The 14733-nt window shown below is 38.6% G+C and overlaps 1 protein-coding gene across 1 annotated transcript in view; it reads left to right on the forward strand.

Annotated features, from left to right (window-relative positions):
- Nucleotides 1–12321, forward strand: part of PPP3CC (protein phosphatase 3, catalytic subunit, gamma isozyme) — a 74210-nt gene extending 61889 nt beyond the window's left edge. The window contains exons 11-14 of the mRNA XM_012663040.1: nt 3572–3653; nt 4270–4367; nt 10612–10641; nt 11807–12321. Of these exons, the coding sequence (XP_012518494.1) occupies nt 3572–3653; nt 4270–4367; nt 10612–10641; nt 11807–11991 (395 nt within the window). The 3' untranslated portion in view covers nt 11992–12321. The remainder of the gene's footprint in view (nt 1–3571; nt 3654–4269; nt 4368–10611; nt 10642–11806) is intronic.
- The last annotated feature ends 2412 nt before the right edge of the window (nt 12322–14733 follow it).

The following is a 14733-nucleotide window of genomic DNA, read 5'->3' on the forward strand; positions in this document are numbered from 1 at the left end:
GTTAGAGGTTGCTGTGAGCTAGGCTGACGCCACGGCGCTCTAGCCCGGGCAACACAGTGAGACTCTGTCTCAAAAAAAAAAAAAAAAAGAAGGCAAGAAAGGAGGGAAGGTACATATAACAGTAGGACAAATCTAATGATGACAGTAAATATATCAGCAATTTTATTAAATATAAATTGACAAAAAACAGATTGTCAGGCAGGATTAAAAAAAAAAAATTAGCGATGTTTTATACAAAAGAGCAATCCAAAGCATAAATATATAGAAAGTTTGAAAGTAAAAAGACATAAGTAAATATATAATGCAAACACTAACCAAAGAAAAGCTGATGTAGATAGATTAATATTACATGAAATAGACTCTGAAAAAAATAAGATGTAAGGGGCCAGGCATGGTGGCTCACACCTATAATCCTAGTACTTTAGGAGGCTGAAGCGGGAGGATTGCTTGAGGCCAAGAGTTCTAGACCAGCCTGGGCAACATGGCAAGACTTTATCTGTACCAAATTTTTTAGAGAAATTAGTCAGGTGTGGTGGCGTGCGTGGGACTCCAGCTACTCAGGAGGCTAAGGTGGGGGGATCACTTGAGCCCAGAAGTTTGAGGCTGCAGTGAGCTATGATAATGCCATTGCACTCCAGGCTTGGGGACAGAGTGTGACATTATCTCCAAAAAAAAATGTTTTTAAACCCCACAGATTAATAAAGTGAGATTTGAACAATCACTTCACAAAAGACGATATCCAAATGGCCAGTAAAAAATATGGAAAGATAACTACATTAGTAATCAGGAAAATGCAAATTAAAGCCATAATGGGATGATATTACACACCTACCAGATTGGCTAACATTAGAGATGAATAATACCAGATGTTGGCAAGCATGTGTAGCAACAGGAATGCATTTACATAGAAGTATAAATTGGTACATTCACTTCAGTAGATAATGCCAAACTGTTATCCAAAGTTGAACATATACGTACCCTATGACTAAGCATTCTAATCCTAGGAATGTGCTCAACAGAAATATATGCATACATGTATCAAAGAGAAATATACAAGAATATTTATAGCAGCCTAATTCTTAATTTCCCAAAATTAGAATCAGCCCAAATGACCATTGATAGTAAAAAGGATAAATAGTGGAATGTAAGGGAACTACAGCAACAGGGAAAACATGGATAAATCTTAGAAACACGTTGTTGAACAAAAGAAGCCAGACCAAAAAAGTACATACATGATTGCCCCAATTACGTAAAATTCAAAAACAGTGAAAACTAGTGCTTATGGATGTGTGCTTACATGGTAAAACTATAATGAACAGCATGAAAATAATTTCAATGAAGGTCAAGAGAATGATTCTCTTTCAGGAGGAGAGAAACTATAAGTATTAGGAGAGGACTAAGGGGAACTTCTGGGGTCCTGACAACATTCTGTTTATTGACTTGAGTGGTGGTTATGTGGGCATTTGCTGTTAAGCAAATCATTGAGTTATGTATCAGTTTTGTGTACCCTTCCGTATGTTTATTATACTTCACAATAAAAAAGGTTAAAAAAAGTATACACCTACAAAAAATGGGGGAATTTTTGTAGGAATTTTTGGAAACGGGAAAACAAATGCATTAGTGTCATTGACTTAACTGATTCAAGGAAAGCTCAAGCCCCTCTTAGCAATAGGAAATGCTGAGTTCCAGCACAGAATCCTCAAAAAGCAAAGGAATTGGCAGCACCAATTGCTGGATTTAGAACTGTGGGAAGGGGGAGTAGTGGGGGGCAGTGAGCTAACATAAGTAAACTGGGCGAAAGCTGTTTGAAAGGCAGTTAGAGTCCTAGTTTCCACTGGCAACTGTCTCCTCTCCAAGTCCGGAGACTAATCTCTAAAAAGCGTAAACCAAAGGATTTCTGGACTGGAGACACAATTGAGGGCATCAGTACCTTGCCAAAAGCAGGAGAATTAAATGACCATATGCACACTCAGTTCTCTCACAAAGGCCCACTCTGATCACTCAGTGTAAAGCACATGTCAGCAATCTCTACCCACCAACTCTGAAAGCTTTTTAGTCCCTTACTCTTAATCATGAGCAAACACCAAGGAATGTCAGACACCTAAGGATAGCCTTTAAGACATCACAACAAAAACAGTAAAAGGAAACTTGAATGAACTTGAAATTCTGAAGAACATTCAAAACTTTAACAAAGAAGAACTATTATATCCCCTGAAAGATGAGAAGATATTGAATCCATTAAACAAAAAACATAATGTTCTTATTAAGAGATTTGTAAACTTTTTGTTCTGTTCTTTGTTCTGGTTCCTTGTTTTCAGCATCATTTGTTGTTCCACAAATGATGTCTTTGTCTAATGTTATTTTCATGATCTGTTAGGGTAGAAAATGTTGGCTAATAATAGATGTGAATTAATGTAAAATGTAAACTTTTAAGAAATGGAAGAAAATACTGACAGAAGAAATCTGTAATTTAATGTCCTAGCATGTAACCAAGGGTATCTGTTTTGAGCTGATAAAAATAATAGCCTGCTTCTCTCATTGCATTTCACTTTGATTTTTTTTTCTCTCTTCCATGTAAACTTAAATTTCTCTTCTCATATTTCTATCTTCATCTCCTTGTTTCTTGGTGTCTCTTCTCCCTGAAGATCACTACATTTCAAGCTATCAGAAAGGTATCCGACGAAAATGTACTTAGAGCTTAATACTCACTGTCTGTCCCACCACTATCTATTGTTTAGACATCTTTAATTGGTAGAATAATTTAACACGGGCTCTCCGTCCTCCCTTTTAGTTTCAGTGTGTATGTTTTCTCTAGACCTGCTGCATGATCCAGCAGGGTACTGAGAGCTGGAGGTGAGGAAGGAGAGCCCATGTTTCTTTTTTTGACTTTTGAATGCAGCCACCTGACGCATGCCTGGACCTTGGCTTCTCACGTGTGGGCTATTTTCTGAATCTTAAATGAGAAAAAGCCATAAAGTCTTGGGTTAACCTTTTTGATGTTGCTTTTTTAAAATACTGCACAGTTGTCAATAGTATTGTGAGGAAATAACTCACCAGTGTGAGTGATGATTGTAGAATGAAAGCAGCCCTCACTAAGTTTGGGAGAACTAGCTGGACATGTTTATGTGCAAAAGACAACTGCTGGAATGATCACTTGCCCTTTGGCAGGCCAAACCCTGCATCCTAAGGTGGCCCACGGCATTCTCAAAAGAGGCCTTTGCTGTAGCAACTGTCTTTGTGAGGTTTGTTTGTGCATATGTGTTTCATTCTTCACTGTGTTCTACACTTCAGAACCACAAATAAGTTCCTACCTCCCATAGATCCACTCAGTCTGCCTTGTTTGTGGCACCTCCAAGGTTTTACTTCATCTTTTTGTCTTCTGGGTTATTTTTTCTCTTGCTCATTACAACTTCCTGGGATTTTTGTTTGTTTAAACACATTTAGGCCTTGATTTCTTATTTTTAAAAAAATAGTTTCTTTAACTTAAATAAGAAAGACACTTCATCCTGCATTTTTTAAAAACAACCTGCCAAGACATTCCTTTAACTCACTTATTGTTTGTATCTCTAAGGAGGCACTACAGTTCGTAAGGAGATCATCAAGAATAAGATCAGAGCCATTGGGAAGATGGCACGGGTCTTTTCAGTTCTTCGGTAAGGATGTCTGTCACTACAGTGTGGGTTAAAGGCATTTTAAGAGTAAATTGCGAGTTGATTTCAGGACACTTTTTTTAGAATTGGAATTTGTTATTGGAAATGCAAGACTTCAGGTTCAGTGCAGATTATATCAAACCTACACGTTAAAGTGACTAAAAATGTTCTGGCAAACATTCGTTTGGTGGTAGCTTTGATACAGTGAATGTGGTGGTTTAGTGTGGATTCCAGCCAGACTTCCTGTGCTCACCTGCTGGCTCTTCTTGGCTGTGTGATCTTGAATTTCATCTCTGTGCCTTAGTTTCCTTGCCTATGAAATAGAAATAATAATAGGACCTACCTCACAGGGTTGCTAAATGGATTGAATGGGATGAGATATGGGAAACATTAGAACACTGCCTGGCTAAGTGCTTCTCATTGAAAAATAACTGGCTGATTTTTTAAAGTTGGAATATTTACGAAAAACTTCCCTTTCTTTGAGTCAGGGACGGGTTCAGAGGTAAGAGAACCTGTCCTCTACCTCTACGCTTTTTTTCTTAACTTCCTTCGAGTATCTTTGCAGTGCTGAATGGTGGGCTCCCTGGCATTAACCCAGGGCTTTGATCTTCCTTTGCAGGGAGGAGAGTGAGAGTGTGCTGACTCTCAAGGGCCTGACGCCTACAGGTACACTCCCTCTGGGCGTCCTCTCAGGAGGGAAGCAGACTATTGAGACTGGTGAGTACCTGAATGCTCCATTCATGGAAGGTGTACTCCCATTACCTAGCAGCGGACACAAAATTAAGAATTGGGGCTTCTTTCAGTAAATGGTACTAGAGCAATTGCTTATACATCTGAGGGACAGCAGAGTCTTCACTCTTACTTTCCTCCATACACAAAAATTAATTCCAAATGGATTATAACTTAAATGTGAAAGGTAAAACAATAAAATTCCTAGCAGAAAACATGGAGAATAAGCCTTGGGGTAGGCAGAGTCCTTAAGTAGCACACAAAAAGTACTAACCTTAAAAATACCAACAAACTGAATTTCATTAAAATTAAGAACAACTCTTCATAAAAATACATGATTAAGACAGGGAAAAGGCAAGCCACAAACTGGAAGAAGATTTTTGCAATAATATGTCCTGACAAAGGGCTTGTATTCAGAATATATAAAGAGCTACAAATCAATAAGAAAAAGCAAATTTAAAAAATGGTCAAAAGATTTTAATAGACACTTCACCAAGGAGGATATCAAAATGGCCAATAAGCATATGAGAAGATGTTTAATATAGTTATTCATCTGGGAAATGGATGTTAAAACCACAGTGAAATACTACTATATACTCACTAGAATTATTAACATTAAAAAATCTAACAATACCAAGTACTGGTGTGCTTGTGGAGAAACAGAACTAGATACATTGCTGGAGGGCTTGTAAATTGCTTCAGTTATTTAACCACTTCGGCAAACCATGCGGCAGTAAAACTAAATGTATGTCTCCCCTATAACCCAGCAATTCCACACCTGCTATATATTGAAGAGAAATTAGTGCATATATTCACCAAAGGATGTACATGAGAATGTTCACGGTAGCTTTATTCATAATAGCCCAAAATGGAGACAACCCAAATGTAGAATAGATAAATCAGTTGTGTTATATTAATATTTATATAATGGAATACTACTCAGAAATTTAAAAAAATAACATATTATGGAGACACGCAACAACATGGTTGACTCTCACAGACATTATGGCAAACTAAAAAAGCCAAACATAGAAAAGCACAGACTGTCTGATTTATATGATGTTTAAGAACAATCAGTGATAATAGGAGTCAGAGTGGGGCTTCCCTGGTGGGAGACTATTGACCCAGAAGGATACAGGGAACTTGTGGAATATTAGGAATCTTCTAGGTCGCTATCAGGCTGGTAGTTACACATGTGTATATATATATAAACATGTATTGAGCTGTATACTTCAGATGGTGCACATGATATGTCTTATGTGTATATTTTATACCTGAATGCAATTTTGGGGGCTACAGCCACATTCTACTCTAGTGCCACAATCTCCTCTTCACTCAGAGGATCAGTTCTAAAAATCTTGTGGGAGCTGACTTCTTAAGAGAGAGCTTTATGGAATCCAGGATCAAAAGATTGATATTTGTCGGAATAAACATAGATCTGGTAAAACAAAGGCAGGGGGAGACAGGAGATCACATCATTGGATGACTAATTCTATGGGTGAAACTGGAATTGAAGCATTATCTTAAACTAAAATTTCACTGTGTTTTTGCCTCCCTTGTTTTATTGAATTGTTTCTACTTTAAATTTTTTTTTTCCTGCCTTTATTTTTTTTAAGAGCCTGGGGCACTGGGTGCCTGTAATCCCAGCCACTGAGGAGGCAGGAGGGTCACTTGAGGCCAGGAGTTTGAGACCAGCCTGGGCAACAGGGAGGTTGCCCAGAGACCACCTTCTCTAAAAAAAATTTTTTTTAATTAGCTTGGCATGTGCCTGTAGTCCAAGATACTTGGGAGGCAGAGGCGGGGGATCAGAGTTCCAGGCTGCAGTGAGCTATGACTGCACCACTGCAGTCCAGCCTGGGTGACGGAGCAAGATCTTGTCTTAAAAAAATAGTAATAACAATGAGAGATAGGGTCTCCTGTGTTACCCAAGCTGGAGCACAGGGGCTATCCACAGGTATAATCATAACATATTGCAGCCTCGAACGCCAGACTCAAGCAATCCTCTTATGTTGGCCTCCTGAGTAGCTGGGACTATAGGGACCTGCCACTGTGCTTAACCATCCTGCCATTTATAGAAATCCTTTCCCTTTTGTGGAAATTTCATTACTATTGATCAATAGGAACAGCCTCATTTTTCTTTTTATAGAATTGAATTCCTCCTTCTCTTTCAAAATGAACATTGAAATATTAAATTTTAGCTATTTGTTTATTTATTTATATATATGGAGAGAGAGAGACAGAGATGGAGGTCTTATTCTATTGCCCAGGCTGGAATACAGTGGCTGGATCATAGCTTGCTGCAGCCTCTCACTCCTGGGCTCAAGCGATACCCCACCTCAGCCTCCCAGGTGGCTGGGACTACAGGTGTGCACCACCATGCCTGGCTAATTTCTTTTGCAGAGATGAGGGTCTTGCTATGTTGGTCAGGAGGCTGGTGGTAAGCTCCTAGCCTCAAGCAGTCCTCCTGCCTTGAGCTCACAAAGTGATGAGATTACAGGGCGTGAGCCACCCTGGCTGGCAGAGTTTAGCTATTTAGAAGGAAGACTGAATGGTTTCTCCTTGGAAGTATACAATTTTTTTTTTATTTTTTTTGAGACAGAGTCTTACTCTGTCACGCCCGGTAGAGTGCAGTGACATCATCATAGCTCACTGCAACCTCAAACTCCTGGGCTCAAGTGATCCTCCTGTCTCAGCCTCCCAAGTAGTTGGGACTATAGGCACATGTCACCACGCCTGGCTGATTTTTTCTATATTTGGTAGAGAGGGTGTTTCGCTCTTGCTCAGGCTGGTCTCAAACTCCTGATCTCAAGCAGTCCTCCCACCTTGGCCTCCTAGAGTGCTAGGATTACAGGCGTGAGTTACCACACCTGACCTACAATTTATTTTCTTAATTCCTTTAATTTCACAGAAAGGCTCAGTAAGCTATTTCAGATTAAGGGTCTTTTTGGTCCTCAAATAAATGTACACGTTTTCCCACCATTGCTTTGCTTAGTAATTAGTCATGTGAGATATTCTGAGAGCAACGCTGACAAGGATATTTTGGAGTAATAGGAAGTAACACAAGTAAAGAAGAAAAAGAATGTCCTATAGCATCTTTATTTGGAAAGTTTTCAAAATTTGCTGATCCACAAAGTTGTTTTAATCTATACCAATTTTTTTCAAGACCTTGAGAGAGCAAATCTGCAAACTGGGGACAGGTAACAAGGAGAATTTTATAGACATGTTATTTGGGAATTTCTTTGTTTATAATTCTTGGTCACTTTTTGGGGGTCTCAGTCCCAGTGTATCCAGTTTCTCTTTATTCCTGATTTAAATATGAGTGTTTTAATCAATACAGGATTGTCTATTGATACTTCTGAAATTGATAAAAATCTTCAGGAATGTGTGAGAAGAACAAAACTAAAGCTGAAGCCAACTTTTTAGAGTTGCTTATTCTCTCTTATTGATTGCAGGAAATTTTTATTTTGTTATTTTCACATCTGAGTTTCAGTTCCACAGGTTCATTGGCAAACTGGAGCATTAGCTAAAAAAGACCTTTTATCATTCATGTAACTTTACTTGGAGAGCTTTTCATCAACAATATCCCATATGGCCTTGTAACATACATTCACTTATGCCTCACCTCATTCCAAGAGGGATGTGTGTGAATTACAGTATATGTAAAACACAGTGAAGTAAAATAAATATGCTTGGAAATTGGAGCACAAAGAAAAACAAAACTAAAGCCAATAGTCAGCCAGAAATTTGACTCCAGGCTTCCCAGTAGCCAAAATAGAGAAGAAAGCCAGAACAGAACAAGATTCACAAAGACCATAAGATCAGTTATAAATTGGACTACATCAAAATTAAAAACTTTTGTGCTGCATATGATACCACAAGAAAGTGAAAAGACAACCCACAGGATGGGTAAAAATATTTGCAAATCATATACCTCATGAGGGATTGATGTCTAGAAAATATAAAGAGCTCTTAAAACTGAATACTAAAAGGACAACTCAATTAAAAATGGATAAAGAATTTAAATTGTCATTTTTCCAAAGAAGACATACAAATGACACATGAAATGGTATTCAACATCATTAGACACTCAGGAAATGCAAATCAAAACCACAGTGAGGTACCACTTCACACTCACTAGGATGGCTGCGATAAAGAAGACAATTAATAATAAGAAGTGTTGATGAGAAATGTGGAGAAATTGGGACCCTCATACACTGCTGGTAGGAAAGTAAAATGGCACAGCTGCTTTGGAAAACACACTGGCAGTTCTTCAAACTGTTCAACATAGAGTTACCCTACTGCTCAGCTATTCCAGTCCTAATTGTATATTCCCCAGAGAAGTGAAAATATGTCCACACAAAAACCTGTACACAAATGTCCATAAATGGCATTCTTCATAATAGGCAAAAAGTGGAAACAACCCACATGTCCATTAACTGGTTAAACAAAATGTGTTATATACAATGGAATACTCCAGCCATAAAAGGAATGAAATACAGGTACATGCTTCAGCACGCGTGAACACTGAAAACATTATGCTAAGTGAAAGAAGTCAGTCACTGAAGACCACATACTGTATGATTCCACTTATATGAAATGTCCAGAACAGACAAATGTATAGACAGAAAGTAGATGAGTGGTTAACTGGGGTTAAGGGGAAGAGGTGAGGGAGGGAAATGGAAGTGAGTGCAGAGAAGTTGGAGGTTTCCCTCTGGGGTCATGAAATCATTCTAAACACAGACTGTGGTGATGGTTGCACCACTCTAAATATTTTAGAAGCATTGATTTGTATACTTTAACAAGTGAATTTTATGATGTATGAATTATATTTCAGTAAAGATATTAAAAAGAAAAGAAAATCAGTTAGTTTTACATGACTGTTTCCTATAATGTCCCTCAGTGCAGGCTCTGTCTTAATACCCAGTCCAAAAAGCAGTTCTAGAAAGGCCCAAAACAATGTAATAACTAGCACACATTTTACCACATAGCTTTTAAACTCTAATTAGACCAACATTCAGTGTACAGTTTCAGGCACTGCTTTGTTCTCCTGCTTCCTAGCAGTTAACATCAGTGTGTACTGTCAGAAGGCACTGTAGTTTTCTTGTGAAGTTTATTTTTCTGTTTAAGGCGATTAGAGAGGATATGACATTGCTTCGACACAAGCCTACATATGGTTGACAAATGTAAACACTTGACAAGTGGATTCCAAGTATCCATTTTCCACATTGTGTTGGGTAGTTGACTTTGTAGTTCTTTCAGTTTCTCCTCTGGTATTGCTGTGCAGCGCTTCAGGAACAGCAAACTGTCACTGCTCGCTATTCTTCCCTGCCTTCTTTTAGAAAGTCGGTATCGGAGGAACTGACAGGGTTCACCTAAGAGGATCTTTCTTCCTACAACTTGTAACCTTTTCATATATTAGGGGGTTTACTGTCTGAAAAAGAAGATGCAAGGAAGTTTACTGGTTGGTACTAATTTTTAAATTGCTTCCTTTTCCATCACTGAGGGAGAAGAGGGCTTTCTTAGTTACTGGCCTGCTCTCTGGCACACTGAATGGAAGCCATATGGGTCGGAAACGTCAGCCTCTGCCATCTCTCTAAGCCCAGATGGGTACAGGAATTTGTAGCAGGAATTGAATAGTTCTATGCCTTTGCTAGCTTAGTACTCCGCTCCCAGACAGGAAATAGCCCTCCCTTGTAATCTGTTTTTCTCACCTTCCAAATGCCAGTCTGCTGTTTAAAGGCCACTCTTATTGTATTAAGTAATTAAAAAGGACAGTTGAAAGCAATTAGTCACTTGAAAGCAATAGGAAGTAAGTTGTCCATAAATTTTCTTAAATAAGACCCAGCAGCAGCTCATTTAATACCATCTGAGCTATTACAAACTAAAGAATGCTGTGATGTTAAATTATTTGATAGGACAAGTTATTTTAATATGTGGATGTCAAGCCATGAAGTATAATAGCAGTTGGCTATTTAAAATGAAGAGAGCAATGTTTCCCTGCTACCTGAAGTGTTAAAAATATTAGAAACTCACCCCACCTCATGTCCTACCCCCCACCCCCAGTTTAGTCTCTCGCAGTAATCCTCTTGCTTCTCTAACTAGTTGACTTGTAGGGATGGGGATAGGCTAAAGGGTGGGACTGTGGGATGTCTGTGCTGGCAGCAGTGCTGTTGGTTTACTCACTCTTTTTCTGTCTTCATTTTTGCATGCCACTGCTCCTGCCCTCTTACAGCCACAGTAGAAGCGGTAGAGGCCCGGGAAGGTATGGCCTATTACTCTGATAGATGTAACCATGTGTCTGTCTACTAGTGTTGAAAAGTTTTATCAACATTGCACATCTTTTATTATTGCATCACCAGAACTGTAACAGTGCGAAAAGGAATACGTACTTCTAGGCATGTGCACAAAGCGAGCATTTGCTTTGTGTCCCATATCTGTAGTAATTTTCAATGACCTTCACTATAGCCACCATCCTTTCTGGGCTCCATCAGTTTTAATGCAGTGGCTGAAGCTTAAGCAACTGGTCGTGAGAGGTTGTGTGGTTTGATTCTGTGTCCCTTCCATATACAAGAGATGTCCCTTTGCTTATAAAGAGATTCAAACAGGTCAGCCTCTTTACCTAATGACTCTAAAATCTCAAGAGCAGAGACAAAAGTAGACTCGAATTTAATTGTTTGTTTCTGAGGTTGCCCTAAAGCACTCAAGCTAAATTATCTTTGTTTCTATGGAAACATATTTTAAGTAACATTATCTATGAATTTGTGGGTGAAAACCATTGGAATTGGTAAACCTATGTTATAAATTTAATTATTTTATTAGGTAAGACGGTTCAAAATGGGAATGCCTTTCTTTGACGATACAAAAGTTGAATCAGAAGGAAAATATCTAGAAGCTATTTTGATGGTTTTTAACTTACGTTCAGCTCCTGGTTGTGCAAGATAAAAAGCTGTCCTAAACAAAAAGATTAGCTCTTTTTTTTTTTTACTTTTTTTTTGTGGTTAATGTGATGTTTGTACTTAAAGCAACTACTCTGTGTTTAACTTGTTCTCTGTTATTCTAATGTTGCATTTTTTTTTAGCATTGAGCATGTTTCTGGCCCTTAAGAAACTCTCTCTCAAATGTTTTGGGGCTAAGTAAGAACTTGTTAGCTTTTGGTCAAGTATACTTCTGCCATGATTATTCATATTAAGCTTTTATGAAAATTATTTTCAGTTTCTGATGCCCTTTGGGCCTTAAGTAAGCAGTAGCTTCAGACAAGTGTGATTCAATCAAAAATTGCCTATTACCTTCACCAGACATGTGCTCCATAGCTACCTTTCTCTGTTTTTCTTTAGGAGGTTGCTGTGTGCTAAGAAACTCTTTTAAGCTTTTGCTTTGCTGCCTAATTGAGCACTTTTCACCACCACCCCTTTCCTGTTTTTCTCTAGCCATCAGAGGATTTTCGCTTCAGCACAAGATCCGGAGTTTTGAAGAAGCCCGAGGTCTGGACCGAATTAATGAGCGAATGCCACCCCGAAAAGATGGTGTACGCTCTGATGGGCCAGTGAAATCTGTAAGCCCAGCACACCCAAAGTCTCAGCACAGGAGCAACCACGGGAAGAAAGCCCAGTAATGATTCAGAGTCCTGCTGTGGCACAGGTGGATCCAAAACTTAAGAACAAATTTTATTTATTTATTTTTGGAAAATGAAACAAAAACAACTCAAACAACTTAAACCTGGAGGTGCATTTATAATTCAGTCTGCATTTATTCTGTAAGAAAGGTGACCATTTTATAAATTCTTTTAATTTATGTTCAATATATATAAAAAGTACATCTGTTTTGTTTTTCCCTTTTTTCTCCCTAATTTTTAAGAACTAATCTGATTGTTGTCAATATATTATGTGAAGTCTTGTGCTATAAAGGGGACCGTCCCCTAATAAAAGGGCCTTGGAAACCTCAACCCTGGGTTTCTGACTTGAACTAGTCAGCCTTCACTCTTGTTTTTGGAAGGTAATATCTTTCATTTAAGACTAACAACTCTTTCAAATGCAAGAAGATTTTATTCCTTTTTATTTTTTCCTTTCTGCTGGGTGCCATTGAAGAAAGGCCTCTTATATTTCAGTGGCTACAACTGTTTCTTTTCTGATGGAAAACTTGATTACAGTAGAACTTCTAAGTGAATAACCCAAACCCAGTGATTTTAAGGGCCAAGGGGAATGTTTTCCATAATAACCTACTTTCTCTGGACTCTCAATTCCTTTAAATATGTTCTAGTAAAGCAAAATAAAAAATAACGAGGGATTTTCTTAGAGTTACTTACAATTTGTTCATCTAACCATGGGCGTGATTGGTTTACACTTCCCTTAGAACTTTGGAGGAGAGAGATTTTCAGAAAGCTTTAGCTGTTGCCAGAGTCTTTTGCTTTCATTTTGAACCCAGGTGTCTTGCCCCATCTGCAAAGGAAGTTACATTTCTAAATGTTTTATAAATGCCCTCAGCAGAGCCTCAACAGCAAGAGTATTTATGCTCTTCTAGGCTCTGGCGTCTCTTCCCCGTCATCCTTCTGTTTTTCCCTGTTAGTATTTCTGCACCCAACTGGAATAACGGAAGCCGACAAGGGTGGTGTGACCTCCTTGTGAATGGAAATCTTGCTAAAGGGCGTTGGATGAGTGAGAATTTCCTGTCTTCTGTATCAATTACTAGGATGTTTCTCTGTCATTCAACACTCATTGGGCTGAACTGTATGTCAGCCCCTAGTAGCATATTTTGGAATACAAATAGCAAGTGTTCAGATACAGCGTTTGAATAATCTTCCTTTAGTTTGATTTTCAAGTCACAACCAATTAGCGAAGGGAATTTTGAGATACTTAGGCTCCCATTTTTGGTTTAGCCTGATCACAGGTACCATGTCGTAATACTTACTGGTCAGCTCTGCAGTGAACATACGTGCCTGGGCACTCTACATCAAAGCATGGAAGATGCTCTTTTATGGCATTCCTTAATGTCATTTGTGATGTGGGAGTCCAGCATTAAAGCAAATATTTCAGACAGTAGTACTTCATGTTGGGAGCTTCAAGGAAATCAGAAAAACAAAAAACTCATTTTGTTTTTTTCAAAAAACCATAATTTTCATTAGAAGGATGAAGACTTAGCCCATCAATCTCTATTTCCCTATACCTTTTGCTAACAGTTTCCAATTTGTTTAGGACAGAGATGAAAGCATTTAGGGGGATTGCAGTCTCCCTGCATGGATTGCTCTATTAATAAAAAAGATAAAAAGGATATTGTGGAAGGAGATAAAGGATCTCTTATTGGATGTGAGTAAAACCTCTGAAAGAAGGGAGAGAAAGTCTTAAGTAGCTGTCTTTCCTGACCGCTATTTGTTTATACTCAAAGAGGGAATTAATCATCTGGGCATGCTCATACTCCTCCCTCCCCAAATCCTAGTATTAGAAAAGATCCTGCCTTTGGAAATTTCACGTGACAGATTGTGGAGCTGGAAGTCCCTTGTCCCTTTCTCCTTTTCATTAAGGCTATTGTTATACATACACAGTCCACAAGTAGAAACCACTCTTCAGGGCCTCCGTCAGCAGGCAACAGTAGAATAGTTATTGTAAATCCTTATAAGCAAAATATAATATTTTACCAGTTAAAAAGAATGGATTATTTAGGAATGTCTTTGTTATCTTTTCAAAAAGAAGTAGTATGATAAAGTAAGTTTCCTGACACAAGCAGCACAAAGGAGTGCGAAGTGCTTTACAGGTACCCTCTGAGCTGCCGATCAGCCAGAGTAGACAGGTGACAAATCCTCATTCAAGGAAATCTGAGTGAGTTTAAGGTAGACCAACACCAGCTCTTGGAGGAGGCTAGGTTTGAAAATTCTGTTGAATTCTAAAGATAAAGATACTTCTTCTGTTCTATAGAAAGCTGGGGTATGTATTTAAACATTTTAGAAAGTTGTGTGGTGTGTCTGCGTGATACAGGTGACTTCTTAAAGTGAGGCTCTCAACTGGTGTTTCTCCGTATGCCTTTGCACCTATGACGCAAAACCATTTAGAAGGCATGAACCTTAGGAATTTCTTCATGTTAGCTTCGTTGGAGGGTTTTAACACAGTTTTGAATGCTTTTATCTAAACAACGGCTTCCAAGATGGCTGGATGCCTGCCCCGGGTTTGCCCTAGAACTACTATTCCTGCCTAGGGCCGTCACTAGACAAACATTTTAACTGCTGTCACAGCTCTGCAGTGTTGGCGTCTTCAAAGCCTCTTCTGTTTTATTAAATCTCTCCCCCTGCGTATTCTAAAGATACTAAAAATACTTTTTCTCTTGTTCTTCTTCATAGGACCTTCCCTGTGGAAAGGTCCTTCTTTTT

The sequence above is a fragment of the Propithecus coquereli genome, unplaced genomic scaffold, assembly GCF_000956105.1.
Source record: "Propithecus coquereli isolate 6110/MARCELLA unplaced genomic scaffold, Pcoq_1.0 Scaffold79, whole genome shotgun sequence".
Taxonomy (NCBI): Eukaryota; Metazoa; Chordata; class Mammalia; order Primates; family Indriidae; genus Propithecus; species Propithecus coquereli.